Source organism: Lonchura striata, chromosome 2 (genome assembly GCF_050655825.1).
Source record: "Lonchura striata isolate lonStrDom1 chromosome 2, ASM5065582v1, whole genome shotgun sequence".
Taxonomy (NCBI): Eukaryota; Metazoa; Chordata; class Aves; order Passeriformes; family Estrildidae; genus Lonchura; species Lonchura striata.
Window position 1 is genome coordinate 13927291 of NC_140704.1, and position 20051 is coordinate 13947341.

The 20051-nt window shown below is 40.0% G+C and overlaps 1 protein-coding gene across 23 annotated transcripts in view; it reads left to right on the forward strand.

The window, feature by feature from the left end:
* PARD3 (par-3 family cell polarity regulator) overlaps positions 1-20051 on the forward strand; it is a 441179-nt gene that overhangs the window by 318316 nt on the left and 102812 nt on the right. For 19 of the 23 annotated variants that reach the window (XM_085564036.1, XM_021542932.3, XM_085564063.1 and 16 more), the window contains one exon: positions 5997-6107. The exons of 3 other annotated variants lie outside the window; for them this stretch is intronic. In XM_085564036.1, the coding sequence (XP_085420162.1) occupies positions 5997-6107 (111 nt within the window). Of the gene's footprint in view, positions 1-5996; positions 6108-7931; positions 8005-20051 lie in introns of all 23 variants that reach the window. One more of the 23 variants, XM_085564172.1, reaches the window with a different exon arrangement.

The window sequence follows — 20051 nt, forward strand, 5'->3', positions numbered from 1 at the left end:
GTGTTTATATTGATTTATGCAAAATCATTTACATATTCTTTTTGCCTACATGTGTACTTTATGTACATTTCACGTATTTTTCTATATATATGGCATCATGTTGTAGCTTGAGCCTGTTGTTTAAATGTTCTGCTAAGCTGTTTTCTCTGTTGAGCCTCATGCTGTTCAGTTGCTCTGATGCACTGGCCCAAAGCCACCGAAGGCACTTGTTAGTCAGTGCCTCTCTGTTCAGCATGATAGACTTTGGATTAGGTCACCTCCTAGTTGGTGGCAGTCATTCAAGCAAGTAAGCTTGAAAGTGAGCCAGCTGACAGAGAGGTTTGGGTATTCATTTTAGTTTGATTAGCTTATCCAAAGTTCATGCGATTTCCTATTTGAGGGTCAAGCTTACGGCATACAGGTCTGTGTTCTCATCTTTTTATTAATAATAATGTGACAAGCCAGTATCATCAAGTCTGAGAATGGTCATTTCCTCTGATATGACTTGGCTGTTATGTACTAGAGATATGTTTAGAAGATGGTCCTCTTACAATTTTCAGTTTCTTTGCTTACTGTGATTCCTGTTTTTGGCTGAATTTAAGGATTAAGTCAGTGGATCTGTGAATATGGCTTTGAGCATTAACACTTGTCTTGAAACTTTCTCCAACTCTTAATGTAAAAGGAGAATTAAGAACATATAAATTAAGTAGAACTCTGGAGTATCTTGGCAATTAGAGTGAACAAGATTTCAGCCGCTCTCTTTCATCAATTTCTCACACTCTTGGATAGACAGGGTATTTTTAATTTACAACCTGTATTTCAATTAGTCATAGAAATTTTTTCTTCGCTGGTGCAGCTACAAAATAAAATTAAACTACATTTTAGCTCTACTTTTTATAACAGGGTTTAAATGATAAAGCTGCTAAATAAACAAGCTGTTACATGAAGTAAACATTGTTAGTGTTACGGAGAGATTATTCTATAACCATACAGTTCATGTCCTGAACGAAGTATTAAGCTATATCTGTGAAAGGGTATTTACGAACAGAATGGTAATTTTTTTATCACTTGGGTTTTGGAGGAAAACGTGCACTTCTTCTTTTGTCTTTTATTTTCTACTCTGAGTAATAATCATCTGTGCTCTGCTTCTAAGAATTGAGATTGAGGCAAGTGGTTCCCACAGTGTTGTGCTTCTGTAGCTGCAGTTGCTTCAGAGTAGTATAGTATAGGTATATATGGTATAGCTCCAGCTTTAGACCTGTTTTCCTCATGAGTGTGGTGACTTGGTGAGGCAGTCATGTGTGTAATTTGGTTGCACATCATGTAGTGGCCTGTGTCTGTGCATTGGTGTCTTGTGCAGTGATTTAGGCTGGGCTTTTATAGCTCATAGTCAAATTGTTGGCACCAAACATTGTAAAAGAAAAGAGCTTGGGATTAGATTCTCAAGACACATCAGAGCCACAGATGATCCTTTTCTGTATGATTTTGGGTTTTAATTCCAAGATCAGTAGTTTCTACCTTTGTTTTAAAGCACTGTCCTCCTTTTCACTAATACAAGGAGCCTTGCTGTGCAGATGCTAAGCGATGGAGTTTTCATATCTGTATCAGAAGGAAAGTTGTCATTTCATTTGCATTTGTGAGAGCTGCAACAAGTATCCCAGCAGCCAGCCCCCAGCAGTGAGAATGAGACCATCTCAGGTTCAGACAAGCGCCTGAAAATCACCAAGTGCTGGAGGCACTCTGTAAGCAGCTGCACACAGCGGAGAACTGCTCCTGCGTCTGGGGAGGGAGCAGCAGGGCTGGGATCACAGCACTTGGCTGTGTCCTCAAGGCCTTGCAGAAGTCTGCAGTCTGTGTGACACAGCACAAATGGATGGTGATTTCTGCTTTACAAGGGAGATAACCTTTGCACTTCACAAGTTTCAGTCTTAGGCTGTTCTCAGTGAGCAAGCAGTCACTTCAGTGAGAGAACTTATTATGTGGGTGTACCAGGCCTTTCAATATACAGATTATGGAAAAAATATTATTGGAAGCAGTGAGGTTCCAAATTTGCCATGGGTCATGTATGGGACACACATCCTAATTCCATCTCTCCTTCCTTTTGAGTACCCGAGCAGTAAAGAGGGAAGATTCACAATGATGCAAGCCTGGTGGCTTGCAGGGAAGGTGTCAAACACATGATGTTCATGGGGCAAATCAGGGACTAAAGGAGTTGCACTTGTAGGGAGGTGGAACTTTTACACAGGTAAGCCAGATCTTTGCATTGAACCAATGCATTCAGTTCAGGCTGTTGAATGTCCTGGGAGTGATTCTGGGGACCTGACCCAGACTTTTGACTCACACAACTAAACAAGAGCCACCAAACAGCAGCAGAAAGGGCTTTACCTCTGGCTGTGGAGACAGTGCACTGTAACTGTGGGATGTGGTTTTGGTGTTTTTAAGGGATATTGCATAGACTGCTTGAATATCAGTGGTCTGAATAGTCTTATTTTTAAGTGTCCTGTTTCAGTTAATATTCATGAAAAGGAAACATCATTTATATGAGTAGGAAACATTTACCTCAAGAAATTAGGACAGGTGATTTTCAATAGCTTGACACCAGTGTAGTCACACCACAGTACAGTTTAACAGCTGGCTTTAATGGTGTGCCTTAGCATTGCTGGATGTTGCATTTCTGTAGTTAAACTTAGCTTGATTATGACTGTTAAATAAATAATTTATAAATGTCTGCTATAAATCTGGTGGAGAGGATGCTGATTTGGACTGTGGGATTCATTATGACTGTAAATCATTGTTCATGAAGCTAACACTTTTAATAGAAGTAAATAACAAACACATTTATTGCTAGCAAGAGTAATCTTACCAAAGACTTAGAATTATGTTTATAGTGTGAAGTATTGGCTGCCCCTACAGAAATAAAGGCAGTGTTTGGGGGTGTACAAATCTATCTCCATCACAGTTCTTTTCAGCACCTTTCTCAATTGTGGCTCTTCAGCATCTTATTGAGATGCTGTCTTAGCATCTTCTCAAAGCTTTGTGACTGTTAAGCCACAATTAACACAACTGTGCATTGTGCTAGAAACACGAAGCCACAATCCGGGAGGGGGGGGAGGATGGTGTTTGTTTTTCCAGGTCCCAGTGTAGGGACAGTGTGGTTAACGTTGCTACACTTGTTACAGGCAGTGGTGATTATGGCAGATAGATCATTTCTGCGGGTGACAAAGTCCAGAGAAGGCACCTGTGCAAGACCACCATGGCTCATACTCTGCCAGGCTTGTCCACTGCTGGGATGACCACTGAGCTTGTCAGAGATGGGCACTGGGAAGTCTCCAGTCAGAGTGGGAACAGTGTGGCCACCCTCTGAAATGCCTGGGAAAGAACCAGAGCTGTCTTCCAGAGACTTTTATCAGGATGGTCCTCAGGGGCAGAAGGAACATTACTTCCCGGATGATTGGAAGAAAACCCTGAAGAGAATAAGGGTTGTTGCCACAACCTGCTCATGACTCAAAGCAAACTGAGCCCTGGTGCTGCTCCAAGTGCTCCATGTGTGGAGCCCACCTCTGCCTCTGCGGGAATGCACATGAGCTCTGTGTGCTCTGGACCTGCATGGTTTGATCTGCAAATTCTAACCATTGAATTCTGCTAGGTTTGCATTACATGTTAACATTAGAAGTGCTCTCCTCACAATCATGCAGCCTGACCAGAGATTTACTAGATTGCTTACAAGGATTATTAGAAATTTCCTGTGTACTTTATTTTTTTAAATAAGGTATTGATTTCACTATATATCTGTTCATACTTGCAATGAATTGATCTATGGTGGCAGAAATTCTATTTTGCTGCCAAAACCTAATGGGCAATAACTAATTCAATTTTTTTCTTCCCTCCTCTTTCCCCCATTTTTAAAAACAATTATTTCTTTTTCAAAAATAAACTGGGTACTCCAGAGTATGATTCCTTTACTTTGCCATTTTAAATGGGTTGGGGAAGGACAGGAGACTGAAGCAAATGTGAACATCCCAGAGATGCTGTGCTAGAGTGACACATATGTTGCTTGTCTCCTTACAGCTCTGCATATTCTGTTGGTCAGACCCATGCTGCCACCTCAGGCACTGTCTGTGTATCAGAGTAGAGTGGCTCAGTTCCACTGTTTTTCTGCCAAAACCCTTCTCTAGGCTAGAGGTTTTAAGGCTATTTTAAATTAAACAGTCTCTTTTGTCGGGTGTACAACATCCAGAACTTGATTTGAATTTCTTGTGTCATATGTGTAAATGCTTTGTATAATGGTTGTCTTTACTCTCTAATAAACAGGTGGATGTTTTAAAAGATACATGTTGGTGTTTTGAATTTAGGTTTCACATATGACATTATAAAATCAGAGACTTTAACTTTACACCCTATTTTGCATTTCTTAACCCCATCATGTCCTCTGCCTATTCCCTTTTCAGGTGGCTATTAATAAACAGTTTTAGTTTCCAGATGCCTGAATTACTTTGGAAATGAGCAATCTTTGTAGAGAACGGGCTAACAGTTTTTAAAGCTGATGTACATGCTCCTATGCTGTATTTTTCTGTTTTGGTTTTAAAAGCTGCCCTAAGAGCCGTAAACATGATTACGTAATATAAATAATATCTCTTGATTGAATGGCCAGAAATTAATAATTCTGCAGGGTGGCTGTGTGGTGGATCTTCAACCCCCATAATGTCTTTTTCCTAGAGTTAAAAGGAACCTAGAATCAAATGGGAAAGTATTATAAATACCTGGTGAACTGGAAATATTTTAAAGATGTTACATTAACAGGTCAGAAGGAAGCTTTAAGAACTCTGTGGTTTATTTTACTGTCCATGAGCATTTGTGGTGTCCTTTTGGCACTATTGCTAGGCATGTTTGATTGCAAGTCTCGATGCTTTAATTTCACTTTTGATGTGAACCTGAGTGTGAAGTGCCACAGACTCAGTCAACTCTCAGATCAGCATTTGGTATAACAAAAAAGTAAAATTCTTGCTGCTTTTGGTGTGATAAATGATGCCACATTTAATTGGTAGCTATACTGTTTAATAGATATGTGTTAGCCCTTCTGCCTTAAATAGAAAATTCTCATCTTAAGTTTAGATCTATTTAAAGGTTATATTGAAGTGTTTGTTTGGTTCACTCTATACCCATTCCTTCCAGAACAGGTCAGAAATGTCTTAAGAAATAAGAATAATTTTGTCCTAATAATAACTGAGTATCTCAAACGCCAGATTCTTCACTCCCTGAAAGTTTAAAGAAAACAGTGGAATGTGCAAATATGGAAGAAACCTAGTATATTTGAAATGTAGCCTTTAGAGGGGAAGTGGAGATGTGAAGAGGGCAAACCCTGGGTTTGCAGTGCCTGTCTCTGTCTAGGACAGCCCAGACTGCTCCATCCCTCCATTCACCCTCCCGCACTGGAACACCCTTGGGGAAAGAGTGATGAGTATAAAGTTTAAATAAGAGCCCCTGATGCTGAAAAATAATAAATTGGCAGTTTTGAATGGTGTCCTCTGTGTGGTGAAATGGACCTTGCAGGGTGCAGGGGCCAGTGCTGCCCCAGGAGCTGTCAGACCTGCAACTCCCTCTCTCCTCTCCAAAGTGGGGAAGACTTTGCTTAATGCAAACCTGAGCTGTGTCCTCAGGCAGAGATGCTGTTCTAAAACATTGTTTGACTCTGTTTAAGAATAGCAGCCCCAAAATCCTGGCATAAAAGAGAAATGTGGTCCAATTATTATTTCTTTGTTCTTTGTGTTCTTCAGTGAGGAATTCTATAAACTTTTAAGAGGAGTGAAATGAAAATAAAAACAAAAAAATTTACGTAAAAAAAACAACAACCTGGAACCAGCCTGAAAATACTAAAAATTGAGATTCTGAGGTCTTTGCACATTCCCTTCCTGGTTTCCCAGCAGTCCTTCTGGGAGAACTCTCTTTGTCATGGAAGAAGGAAAATACAGTTTTGTTCATGTCACAAGTTAGATTCTTTTTTTGTGTGTTATTAACAGGTTTGGCAAACATCGCAAAGATGACAAGAGTGAGAAAACTGGTAAAATAAAAGTGCAGGAAGCTCTTACTTCAGAAGAGGAGAGAATACGAATGAAGCAAGAACAGGAGAGGTAGACTTCAGTATTTGCTTAAACCTTGATAGAGAGAGTTTGTTTTTTAAATTAAATAACTGAAGTTCAATTTTCACTGATGAAATCTTCCAGATGTTGATATGTTTATTACTTTAAATAACAAGACAAAGCTGGATTTATTTTGGACATTAGTATGAACAGCTCCTTTGGCTGTGTTAAGCATCTTTTATAGACGTAGAGCTCCCTTTCTTATTGAGGAGACTGAAGTAATAAAATTAAATGCTTTCTCTATATATTCTATAACTGATTTTATTGACATTTTCAGAAAACATATATTTATATAGAATGAAGTATGTTTTGTATTTTTCTTCAGAGTTTTGCATATCTAGATTTTTCATTGATAAATTTAGGAGAAACATAAAAATTATGCTTACCAGTATATTTGTCACTGGAGTTCAGTCTATTTATGTGCCATGCAGTCTGTTTATGGAATTATATATATATATATATATATATATTAAACTGCTAATGTAAAAATGAGTGGTGAGCACCTCTATTTTTCCTTGTCAAATTCCCTTAACATAAAAAAACTAAATAATATATATGTCATATGCTCTTCTCAATATTTCCAGTCTACTTTTCATCCTATCTCTTGTAGTCCTAGATATTTGGGCCCTAGACTCTGGTGTCTCTCAGATCAATTTAGTCAAAATCTTGAAAAGCGTAGGTTATTAGTTAAGTTATGCTGGGAGATGTGAGTTGAGAGACAACCTCTTTGAGTAGACATCACTTCAGTAAGGAGACAAACTTTACAAAGTTTGATTGCTGGATGTTAGAGTCAGGCACATTTAGCAGTGAAAGTGAACTATACATTAGAATTATTTATCTAAAACTCATGCTATAGCTCACCATAAGTTTAGGACTGATGCAGAAACTCTGGAGGGAAATTTTCATATCCTTGTAGAGGAGATATCACCTATTAGTCATAATGATCTCTTTAATTACAATCTTTAGGCACCTTAGTCTTCTGCAAATAAGAACAAAAGTTCATGAATGGTGGCTTCATCAAACAGCTCAGTAGAGAATATTAGAGCCACTGTATAACAGAGAGCCACTGTAACTCTTGTGTAGACTCCTCAGTTAAACCTAAAATCGTTTGCTTTCAGTTCTTTTAGGGTTGAGTGATTTACAGTAAAGACAGGGTGGGAGTGTGTGTTTATTGGTTTCACTTGTTAAACTCCAGAAACTTTATCATTTGTGACCATCTGTTTAGATTACATCATGGGATTTTTTTTACTCTTTAACAGATATACTGTCATAAATTGATGAAAAAATTTATTCTTGTCTTTGTCCGTCCATTCTGATTATAGAAGGTGGCTGGATTACAGTGCCTGGATGTTTTTTGCTAGTCTGATTGGTTTTTATTTTTTCTTTTTTAACAAAAGCGAGGCAGAATCATTAAATTTATTGCTGCTTTTAAAAGTAAAGTGCTTTCAGATTAAATGGTAAGAGAAAGGCTAGAATTGAAGGAAATAAGTGATGAGGCTGTCTGTGCAGCCAGCTTCCCTTCACATGGATGAAGCAGCCACAGAGCTCATGCCAGAGGTGCAGAGCCATGGAAAGCTGCCTCGGTTGCCCTGCCCAGCTCAGGGCAGGGGATGGTTGGCCAGACAAGCACCACACTGTGCCCTGGCTTCACACACTGCTGAGCCTCAGCTGGCCCTTAGGGTTTCTTAGTAACATTAGGTTCCCAGAAAATCAGCCATATACATTTATAAAAAGAAGAACTTGACGCCTGAGTTAGTAACATTTTCTCTCTCTTCATTCTCTCTCTGTGTCTCTCTGTCTCTCTGTCTCTCTCAGTAAGAATGGTCAGAGTATAGACTGTCCATGTGATGATGTAAGAGAGGTTGCAATAGTCACGCTGGGTACCAAGGTAGAATTCTGAAATTATTTGTATAGCCCCCAATGCATGGAGCAAATCCTAATCCCTGTCCATCAAGTTATGCTAACCAATCTGAATCTTTCCTGGAATCTCACTCCTCATGTGTCATAAAAACAGTTTTATATGTTCACTGAAACTGCAGAAAATGCATGTGCCAGAACTTCATAACAGCTTGATGTTATAGTAACATGGGTCCTTATCCTCCCATTATTCTCTTTCCCTGTGTATTTGCTTTCCTTTGTGTTATGTCTATAAGAGAATGCAACTTCTTTGGGGTAGTCGCATGTACAACTAATAAAAGATAATAAAATAGCAACCAAATGTGTGAGGTGCTTCCTTATGTTTCTAAAAAATTCACATGTTGATTTGGTCCATAGAGACTAAATGTTGTTGCAGTTAGATTGCAGTTTCCTTTTGATCCTGTAAAATAATGATGTTAGATACATGCTGTTAATGAAGAGTACTCTTGCAAATTAACTGAACAATCCCTCAAAATGTTTACTAGGAGACACAGTAAAATATTACTGTCAGTGTTGGCTCATAATGGCTGCTATTTTAACTTTGTTTTCGGTGGGATTTTGTCTTCTCAATTTTTTTAGCAGTGCAATTCACTTGTTCTATTTCACTTGGTATACCTCTAAAATGATGCAATGCTTCGGGAAAATAGGTTGAATTTAATGAATTTACTATGTATGAGAAGCTAGGAGCAAAAATCCTTAGGGGGGGTCAGAGAACAAGTGAACAGCCCATTAAAAAATCAATCATGCCCACAATTTTATGGAATTATTAATTTTAATAGTATTGTGCTTACAGTAGTATTTTCTTTAAAACCTAGCATTCATATGGATTATGAGACAAATTATAAAATTAATGCATTTCAGTTTACCATGATGAAATTAATAAAATGACCTTTCATAGGCATATTATTAGTAATAATTTCTTGATTCTGTGATTCTTTGGTTAAGGAGTGTCTCTCTTAAGCTATGTATCTCTTAAGCTACATCCTATATATGTTGGATATATATGTATATGGTGTATGTTTACCTGACAATCTTAAAGTAATTTTGAATGAAAAAGGATGTTATCTAGTTGAAAATACAGCTAGTTTTCAATAACAAGGAGTACTGGAACAATTAGATGTGTACTTGATGAGACCACCCACTAGTCTTGCCAAAAATTCTGTGAAATACTTGGTATTTGTAAATCCTCCAAATGGCCATAGACCATTGCCCCATGTCACTGTGCTTTAACACTGGTTTACTGCACAAAAACAAGTGTGCTTGCATTATCCTTGAGTATCTGCCAAGCACTGATCTTAAAATCTGGCTGGGCTCTGCTGTGCCATTAGAAAGGTTCTCCCCAGCAGTGGCACCAGTCAAAAACTTGAGGCAAGACTGGGCAACCTTGAATCTCCTAAGAAAGAGTCTATACTGCAGTCTTGAGGAAGCTGATTTAAGGCAAGTTCAGTTAGCTCTGGTCCTTTGCCAGATTACAGCTGTTTTACATATATGCTGATTTGGAGCCCCTTGTTGCTGTGTGGTCATCTTGTCTATCACTGGACTGCTCAAACTGGGTACCACTGAGATGCTACATTCACATGGATGGACTGAGAAAACAGCCCTGAGTCTTTGTGGTTTTGTTATAGAAGGTCTTTTCTCAACTTCAGAGTCTCCTGATGTACCTATAGTTTGCACATTTTCCTAAGATCTCTTGGATTTTGCAGACTGGAGATGTGTAGCATGTCTTGAGCTTTTAGAGATGCGTCCAAATGCTTATAGTTTTACACAGGTGTTGCAATGTTGGATAGACTTAAAAGGAAATTTTGAAACTTTTGTCTGTGACCAAGAGGAATCAGATCATATGGATGGTCACTTTGTACAGTGCTGCTGCATCTAAACCTCTGGAAGCTCACAAACCCTTCCAGTCTAGAAACCCTCTACATCTGGTCTTTGAGGGCCTCCCAGAGTAGGTTTGCTCAATATTTAGCCAGTATGTCCATTGATATCCTGCAACCTGATTACCCTGAAATGTTTTCTGAATTCTTCAAGGCCCTTTAGTGTAGTCTCTTTCTTAGGAGATATGAAGACAGAATTGCTCAAAAAACCTACTGCTTTTGTCTTCTGGTTGTTATTGGTAGTCTTTGCTGGAGAGAGATATTCTTCCAAACAGCAGGTTCTGATACCTTTGTTTCTCCCTCTTCTACACCCTTGCATTTTTCCCTTCAATTTCATTTTTTGGTTTTTTGGGCTTTTTTTTTTTTATTTCCATTATTTTTCTTTCCATTTCAACTTTGTGTTCATTATGAAATGTATTGTCAGCAAATCCAAAACCTTTGCCTGTGGTCTTCCCTTCTTTAGCGCAGGCATGTGCAGTTCTTGGCACACGTGGCAAGGCTGTATGAGCCGGCGATCTTCAGCCTTGGACTGACTTCCTTTAGCAAAGAAAGTTCTCCCTGACCTGAACAACTTTACTCTTTGTACCCGAGTAGTAGATAACAGAGGAATGAGTCAAACATACCTCTTTGTGAAGTTTTTAAGAAATTAATCTGAATCCAGCATGCTTCACTGCTGGATAATGCTTAAAAGATGAAAGTTGCAATTCTCATGTAATCTCATGATTCAGAGTTCGTGATCCATCTACGGGCAAACTGTGTTTATGCTGTAATCCGCCTCTAGAGGCACTTCTCCTCTTGGAAGCAAAGTCTAGAGGATATTTTCTCTGTTTGGTTAATACACTGATTTAAGAGCTTTACTAATGTTCTATAAATCTCTCTGTTACCATAAAACTGTTTTAATCTTAGTATTGTATTCTTCCTCAATTTCCACTGAAATGGATGCAAAATCAAGTGCTTCATTAAACACCTGTGTTGGGAGGATCAGTCTTGAGGAGATAAGGAGAAACCTTTTGGGAGAGAATGAAGGTGTTGTGCTGGTGGAAGTGCTGTGACAGAGGCTTCGGCGGTGCTGGGAGGGCGATAGAGCGGTCGGTCAGACGGGAGCCGGGGGCTCGCTCCGCTCTGTCGCAGCCGCTGGACAATCGCAGCCCGTGCTGTGCTTGCTGGAGGACGCTTAACGCGGGCTCCGTGCTTGAGAATAGCTCCCGTCTGCACCGGGAGCCTCCTGCTGGGCTGGTTTCCCCCTTTCTGATTGGGAAAACATGACCTTTGTTCCTCTGGGTTACAAAGCGAGCTGCATGGACGCGATTCTGCCGTCGCTGTGCCCCAGGTGCCGCCGGTTCCCGGCCCGGGGGGTGCCTGGGGACGGCGGGCCCGGGAGGGGGAGCTGCGGGCCCGGGAGGGGGAGCTGCGGGCCCGGGACGGGGAGCTGCGGGCCCGGGAGGGGGAGCTGCGGGCCCGGGACGGGGAGCAGCGGGCCCGGGACGGGGAGCTGCGGGCCCGGGACCGGGAGCAGCGGGCCCGGGAGGGGGAGCAGCGGGCCCGGGACGGGGAGCTGCGGGCCCGGCCGGCCGGCGTCAGCCGGGACAGCCGCGCTGGGCCGGGGATGGCGCTGGGCCGGGGATGGCGCTGGGGCTGGGGATAGCTCTGGGCAGTCAGGGATGGCTCTGGGCAGCCAGGGATGGCTCTGGGCAGTCAGGGATGGCGCTGGGCAGCCAGGGATGGCTCTGGGCAGTCAGGGATGGCTCTGGGCAGTCAGGGATGGCGCTGGGCAGCCAGGGATGGCTCTGGGCAGTCAGGGATGGCGCTGGGCAGTCAGGGATGGCTCTGGGCAGTCAGGGATGGCTCTGGGCAGTCAGGGATGGCTCTGGGCAATCAGGGATGGCTCTGGGCAGTCAGGGATGGCTGTGGGGCCGCGGATGGCTCTGGGCAGTCAGGGATGGCTCTGGGCAGCCAGGGATGGCTCTGGGCAGCCAGGGATGGCTCTGGGCAGCCAGGGATGGTTTTGGTGGCTGGGGATGGCTCTGGGCAGTCAGGGATGGCTCTGGGCAGCCAGGGATGGCTCTGGGGCCGGGGATGGCTCTGGGGCCGCGGATGGCTCTGGACAGTCAGGGATGGCTCTGGGCAGTCAGGGATGGCTCTGGGCAAACAGGGATGGCTCTGGGCAGTCAGGGATGTCTCTGGGGCCGGGGATGGCTCTGGAGGAGGTGATGCTGCGGGTGCACGGCTGCCCGGGGAGGTGGGTCAGGCGTCCGTCCCGCACTGGAGGATATGCTGTTCTTTTTGGAGCTCAGTCAGTCGGCTGACAGCCCTTTTTTTGTGAGGATGTAAACAAGGCTGCGAGTAGAGTGGGTTTCATTCATTATTTGTCCTAAATTTAGAGGGAAACATTCTGCCTGTTCATTAATAGTTAAAATAAGGCTGATTTTTTTTTTTAATTTTTTTTTTACCCCCCCCCCCCCCCCCCCCCCGAAGGATTTTTTTATTCCATAAAATGCTTCCTGTATTATATTTTCCTAAGGGTATATGGGTCTTTATCTCTATCATGTAATAAACTTCTCTTCATCCTTCTCTAGTACCATTAAAGCCACAAGCCCTTTGTTGTAAAAGTATACTAATGAATAGAAATGTTACAACAAGAACAGAAGTCTTGTGTTTTCCCTTCATCATGCATCATCCATTTTAATTAGACGAAAGGGTGGTGAGTACTGTGACAAGAGTCTGGAATTAAAATCATTAATTGATGTCAAGCTGACGAGAGACTGCTAACATGAATTTACTGACAGCAGGAAAGAAATTAACCTTATTACTTTATTTAGTACATTGGGACTATTTATTATACTTTCCTATGTAAGTTCAATGTGTTCTGTTAGTGATGACAGAGAAAGACAAATAATTAATAAAACCTACATAGAGTTTTATTACCTCCTATCAATGACATTGGGATGAAAACCACATCAGTAATTTACCAAAAACAAACCCACCACATCCTGCTAATCAATGTAACTCATCAAAACTGTTGCAGCAATATTTTTGATATTTTAGATCAGTATAACATGCTATGCTGTATAACCAAGTAGAATTGCAAAAGTGATTTGATTTAAAACCGTGCCTTAGTTTCTTAATGTCAGTGTTGCAAAAAATGAAACATATTTTCTGCAGCAGTGACATTGATTGGAATAACTGTCTGGTTTGATCATCATTGGAAGGTCAGCCTAACAAAGATGAGTTTTAATGTTAAGCATCTTTATTCTTTAGATGAAAGAGTACAGCAGTGTCTTACAGAATGACAGCAGCATCCTATAGATAATTTGTGACCCAAAGGTCATAATAAAAGAATAGAGGGAAGGTCATCCTGTAGTAAAGGCCATCTGGAACTGTTAAAGTATCAGATGGAGTAGGGGGCTGAACAGCAGGATACTCTTGGTGTCTTTCCAGATTTCCCAGAGAGACCATAATATTTTTATTGGAAAACCCCAACTTTTTTCCCCCTTAAGCAAAATATTTTCATCGAGCAGTTTCATCTTACTTTATGGAAAAAAGACAACATACTGTGATAAGAAAAGGATTTTTGTTTCTTACAATGTCTAAGAGTTATCTGTGTTTTTGAAATAACTCAGAGATTTGGCTTTACTTTTATTGCTGCTGTATTTTGATGCCACTTAACAGCTTTCAGAAAAACTCTTTCTTCTAAAATTATTATTACTACAAAAATTCAGAATATAAGTAATTTGTAAAGTTTTCTGTTAAAATGTTCACCTTCTTCCCATCCCATAACAGAGGAGAGGAAAAATTCCTCAGTGATCAGAAAATCAGAGCAATATGGTTCTCATTCTCACTTATTTTGTGATGGGATCTGCTTGTCTTCAGTTTCATGGTCATTTGTAGCATTGTTTTTGGCATTGGTTTTTTACATAATGGATAAAGGTGCAGGATATGAAAAAAAAAAAATCAATGGCAACAGTTTTTGGAAGAGAACACAGAAGTGAAACATTCAAATATTGAGCTTTGGAAAAGCATTTCAGGCCAGTTCCACTTCATAAAAATACTGACTTTGGGAGCTATGCAAATTGAAGCCTTTTTAGAATAATAGTTACTGGAGTAGTTTTTCAAACAAAACACTACATATTCCCTAGCTACATGTTGTAATTATAGAGATTTTAAGACATCATGCTAAAAGCATATTTTCTCTTATTATTTTTCTGTAGTAATTCAACACATTGCACTGGGCAAGATCTAGCAAAGTCTCTTGCAATATATTGAAAAAACATAATTTAGGTGGTCTTTATAATATTCTGTGTTATAAATTAGTTTAAGGTGTCTTGTAGATCATACACATTCAGTACTCTCTTAGACATATCAGTTCAAAGTAAGAGCACTAAAATGTTTCACTTTAGAATGCCAAGAACTTTAGGCTAAGGCAGCAGCATGTCCTCTGATATCATGTGAATTCTCCTTAAGTGGCAGAGTTACTGTGGCAAAGACTTATTTGAGAATTAAAATAGCTATACTATAGTTACTGACTTACTGAACTTATTCTTGCTGAATTGAGCAGAACTCAAAACCTATCAGGTTTTCCACACTGCACTACAGGACTCTGACAGTAAAACAAGGCACTAATCCTACTCTTTTTTCTAATTCTTAAAAACAGCAGCAAATATTTGATTAGCCAGAAGGACACCTAATGATGCATTTGTAACAGGCAGATCCATCCTCCCTCCACACCACAACTACAAACTTTATTTTGTAACCAGTTACCAGAAGAAAATTTCTATGAGTTACGAGACAGCTGGCTCTGTTTCTGGCCATGCTAGAGATTTGTGTTCTCAGTACTGTGACCCAGTAAGGTTTTAGAAGTGAATCCTCAGAGGTGTTGTAGGTGTGAATTTGAGGGTCTTGAGCTAAGATACTGACTTTCAAGCTACATTCTTTATTGGTTTGGCTTTTTTTTCCCTTTACCTTTTCTTTCATCTTCAGTGTATGAGATTCACATAATCTTTGCTTTGTTGTGAGGTTTTTCATTGCTTTTTTTTTTTGTCACTTCATACTGTTTCATTTTCCAACTTCCAGACTAGGCTATTTTATATGTAATACTCTAGAAACACAGAACAGTGGACCTGAAATAGAGCTAGCAGCAGAATTTTGTGCCCACTTTTGCTACTAGACTTCAGCTAGAGGAGCATGACTGGTGGATAGGCTCAGCTCAACCAACTGATGAGAGTTTGACCTCCAGTTGCTGCCTGCAGTATCTAGGAATGACTGGTTTGATTCATGGTGTGATGCATGGTACCAATTGAAATGTGGTATGCCTACGGCATTTGCTTCTTGCACACACAGGAACATCTTCTCCTTACACATCTAACTGCAGAATTCAGATGTTATTCACCAGTGCTGCTTTCTGAAATTGTTCTCCAGTTGGGGGAAAAAAAATGTACGGGAAGAAATGGTCCAAGCAAGTCTACATGAAGGGGGAAACCAAAGTTCTTAAAGTGAGGAGGGAGGAAAGCAGAGCTTGTGTTTCAGCAATAGTTGAATATCATGATCTCTTCCTTTCTACTTCAGTCCAGCAGAAGAGCTAAATTAAAGATTAGAGCTAAGATAATCTAATGATGAGGGACTTGTTGTCATAGGTGTAAATATCAGCCTTTCTGGCCAGTTTTGTTATGCAAAAGAAAAACTAATTTCCATTTTACTTTCAGACAGCAATGATGTTCTTTGATGCAACGTGGTTCCCAGCAGGGTAGCAGTCTCATTTGCTCATTTGGGTGATCCTCCACTGCTGGGGTCGCTGATCCTTGGATCAAACATGGAAATAAGGACAGAAAATTTCAGTGGAGGTAGTGTTTGTTTTGGATACAGGAGGACCTATACTGCCTGTGTACCTGCAACATTCTCCTTTGGTTGAAACATATTCTTCAAAAAAAGCACAGCAGGCAAACCCTCTACCCTAAAATGTGGCAGACTGTTAACTGCAAAGTAGGCTGAAAGCTCCATTGAAGTGTAAGTAAGATAATTTGCAGATTTTTTAACCCAAAGTAAGCAAGGATTTTCACTTGTGTACTGCAACAAGAAAACAGGTTTGAGATACTGACAAATCTGCTGACACGGACATGTCTTCACTTTGTAAAGACAAAGGGTTAATCAAGAAGGTCAGGTGATAAGGAAGAATGGGGGTGAAATATATGAGAGATTCCACAAGGTTAGAGGTAATAATTTTAATGTCTCCTTTAGTTTCATCAATGTCACTTGATTTCAAATTGGTGTTTGCACTTCACCTGCTCATATGCATAATATTTACTTTCTCTCCTGCATTTTTTCATTCTTTACATCTTCATTTGTATTTTGCTGTGTTCTTTAATAGCCTTCTTTAATATAACTCCTTATAAAAATGAGCATAATGTTCTCTCCTTAATATATTAGGGCACTTAAAGTAATCACCTTATCACCTTTATCCTTCACCTTTTTTTCTTTTGTAACTGCAGCCCTCCTGGGTTGTAGCTCATTAAACGTTTTTGAAATTCTCATGCATCTCTTCTGATTTGAGGAGGGGGGATCTTCAGAGAGACAGTAAGTACTATCATATATTCTAATTGGCAGATAGGCTGTGATTGTTGAAGGAGAAAGAAAATTAAGACTGTCTGATTATGTAGATACATTTCTTTAATTTAGAGATGATGGGCAGCCTTTTTAAATAAAAAAAAAATGTAGTCCTTTTTATATTTCTCAGCTGTTTCTGTGATTCTGTGAATTATATATATGTAAAATTTCAATGTCAGGGCAGAATTATAGATCTTTAAGAGAGACCATATCACTTTTTCAAGGTAGTATCTGCAGGGTATGCCTTTCCTGCAAGATGTTTGTTTCATCCTGGTTTTTTATGTTTGTTGTTGGTTTTTTTTTGTTGTTGTTGTTTCTTTGTATTTTTGGTTTTTTTTTTTTGTTTTCCTTAGTTTACAATAAACTCTACAGCTTCCTATGGCAGTCTTTTACACTACCTTTTCTTTAGGAAGTTGCCCTGCTCACAGTATCTTAATTATTCTTGCTTCACTTAAATACCTAACACATTATTCTTTTTCTCTGCTGTTTGTAGACTATTATGTCCCCACTCTGTCTTTTTCTTCCCCAAATAGCTTGATGTTGCTGACTCATATATGTTACCTAGTGGAACTTCCAGATCCATTCTTGAAAAAGCAACTCAACAGATTTTTTCTTTACTTTTAATTGATTGTTTATTTATTTGAACTATGTAAATTACCTTCTAGTTGCTGTTATTTAAGTTAATTCTATTTTTGTAGTCTGTATTTCAAACACGTTTGAAATTTTAATCCTTTCCTCCAGAGTTCCTTCATTTGGGTTTTCTGCACATTCAATAGTGTCCTAATTAATAATTAAAAACCCCTAGTAAATTCAGAGTGATCCCCATAGAGAATATCTCAATCTGTCCATTCTTGTGACTGTGAATCTATTCTCTAGATACTCTGTAGGAACAGCCTTGTTCAACCTATTGCATCCATCCCATAGCTGTTTTTCCTAGCCTGGGACTGTTTCTGCTCTGTTCACAAGGCCATTTCCCGTGTTTTAGAAGGGAATCTGACTGACTTACCCACATCTGTTCTTGATAACTCTAGGTGGCTACTGCTTGTCCCATTATCTCTTCTGTGTTTACCAGTAGTTTACTTAAGAAGGGATTGACGTTAAACTCACGAATCTTTAATTCTCCTCCTTCTCTGAGGTATGTTTGACTTTTCCTAGTTTTTTTAGTATTTTATCTATCCTCAACAAGTTCTCTTAGTTGCTGAAGAAGTCTGAGGCTGCCTCAGACAGTTGTGTGTGTCATATGAACTTCAACTACCTTAACCAGTTTCTAGCTACTTTTTTTTTGCTGGTATATTGAAAATATTTTTGTTATTGGTGGTAGTCAGTTTTGCTGGTCATCTGCTTGCAGTCAACCATTTCAGTGAAGACAGATGCAAAGGGAAAAACCATTAAGCCCTAGGTTTCCTCAGCATCATCTGTCAATATCCTTCCCTCACTACCACGCAGGGGAGCAACCTTTTCTTTGCTCTTCCTTTTACTGCTAATGCAATTACTCAATGATTTATTGTCATCTTTAAAGCTCCCTGCTACTTTTATTTCACATTATGCCTTGGCCTTTCTGATTTTGTCCCTGTATGCTTGTGCAAACTGACTACATTTTGCATGTGTTTCCTCATGTGTCTGAGGTCAGAGGATGGTCGTATTTCAGTCAACTGGCCACACATGTATATCTATAGCAGATAAGGCAGAACTCTTAATATTTTTCTTTTAATGACTTGAAAAAGTTGGGTCTCTAGCCTTTCAATTTAAAAATTATATTTACATAGCAGTATTTTCTGACTTTTAAAAAAATATGCTTAATTTTTGAATGAAATGGAGGGAAATGAGGAAGAGTGTCTTTCTTATTTCGAAGCTGTGGCGGTTGGTGGCCAGGATTATCCATTGTGCACAGTGATCCTTCAGAATGATTTTCCCAGGAAAGCAGATGGCTCTGCTGAGGGATGGTTATAACTGTGATAACTGACTAGCTCTAATCATGGCAAGAAAAGCTAAGTGTCATATGCTGTTTCAGAGTGAAATCACAGTAATGCCTATAATCAAGGTACCCTCATTAGAAGGGTAGTTGTCAGAAAAATTCTGCTTGGCTTCAGACAAAGGTCAAAGAAAAATAGAGGAGAGGACAAACTCCCATATTGACTTGATTGCCAAAAATTAGAAAAAGGGCCATTAAAGCCCTGAAGGCAGTTGAGAAGGTTGGGGGAGGAACAGTGAGACCTGGCGTGCTGTGCCTGCAAGGTATTTTTCACTAGCAAAGAAGGAGGGGACAGATCTGACAAGATCTGGCTGCTGGCCAATGCACTTTCTGACCTCTTTATTAGAAACGATATCTGGCAAAAATTGGACTGAATGTGTTCATCCCTCTGGACTAACTTGAACAAGCTGACTGTCTTTATAAACGTGTTGTTGTTTTACTCTGTTTCCAATCCATCATCCCAGCGCATGCCAGTCTGATGGTGGAAGAACTGAGAACTGGCAGCCGTGAATAGCTTGTCATTAAGCTTCTGTCCTTACACAATGCTGCTTCTATCCTTAATAAACATTGTCAGCCATCTCACATATGTGGAACTGCAAGCGTTCAATACTGATTTTGTAAATGAGTGAGTCTCGGTGGAAAAGACGAGGGTGTGGATTATCACTTGGGCAATAGCTGAATCCTGGCAGCAGCAGGAGGATTAATTGAATTGACCAAGCAATTGTGCACCAGAAACAGCAGCCAACTTTTTTTCTGCTCTTAGGGGAAGACATTGCTGCCATTGCAATGGCAAATGGAATGTACTAGCCATGAATATCTTTCCCATGCTATGTTCATCAATTAAGTAATGATGTTTTTGCAAGGACCTAAGTTACTAATATGAAAAAATCCAGACAAAGGAGACTGAAGGTCCCAGAGGATTTGGGATATATTTATATTTTACTCTTAACTTTAGATGAAATTAGGGTTGATTTATTTTGACAGCTTTGCTTACTCACTTTTACCAGCAACAGCTCATCCAGCTCCATGGATTTGACTTTTCTGTTGCTGAAAAAAGTTGAAGTATTGTTCAGAGAACTGCAGTAAACATTTAGCTCAGGGCGGAATTGAATCCCACATTAATACGATTACTTAGTACCCACATATGAATTACATGACTAAATGCCCTTTGTGGTCAAGGAAGAGCTACTCAACACAGTTGGTAGAGCCTGGAGAAGGGTTTGGCTTTACCTTAAAATGTCCATGTTACAGATGTTAACTGAACTGTGTGCTGGACCATGCAGCAGCTGCCTGATGTGACTGAATCTTGACCAGCTCTCCTGGGATTTCATAACGTACCTTGATACCTAAATTTAGGTGTCTAAAATGGTAGTTACCTTCATCTGAAAGCTGAATATTACTCACAGTTTATAAGAAGGGGAAAAAGGTAGCTGCTGTTTCCTGGGGGCAGCCATGCAAAAGCTTCCACCTTCTTTTTGCGACCACCATTTCATGTGCATAGGAATTGCTGTACAATGGGTATGTCTGTCATTACTGGATTAGCTTGCAATGAAAAGCTCTTCTAACAATTATAGG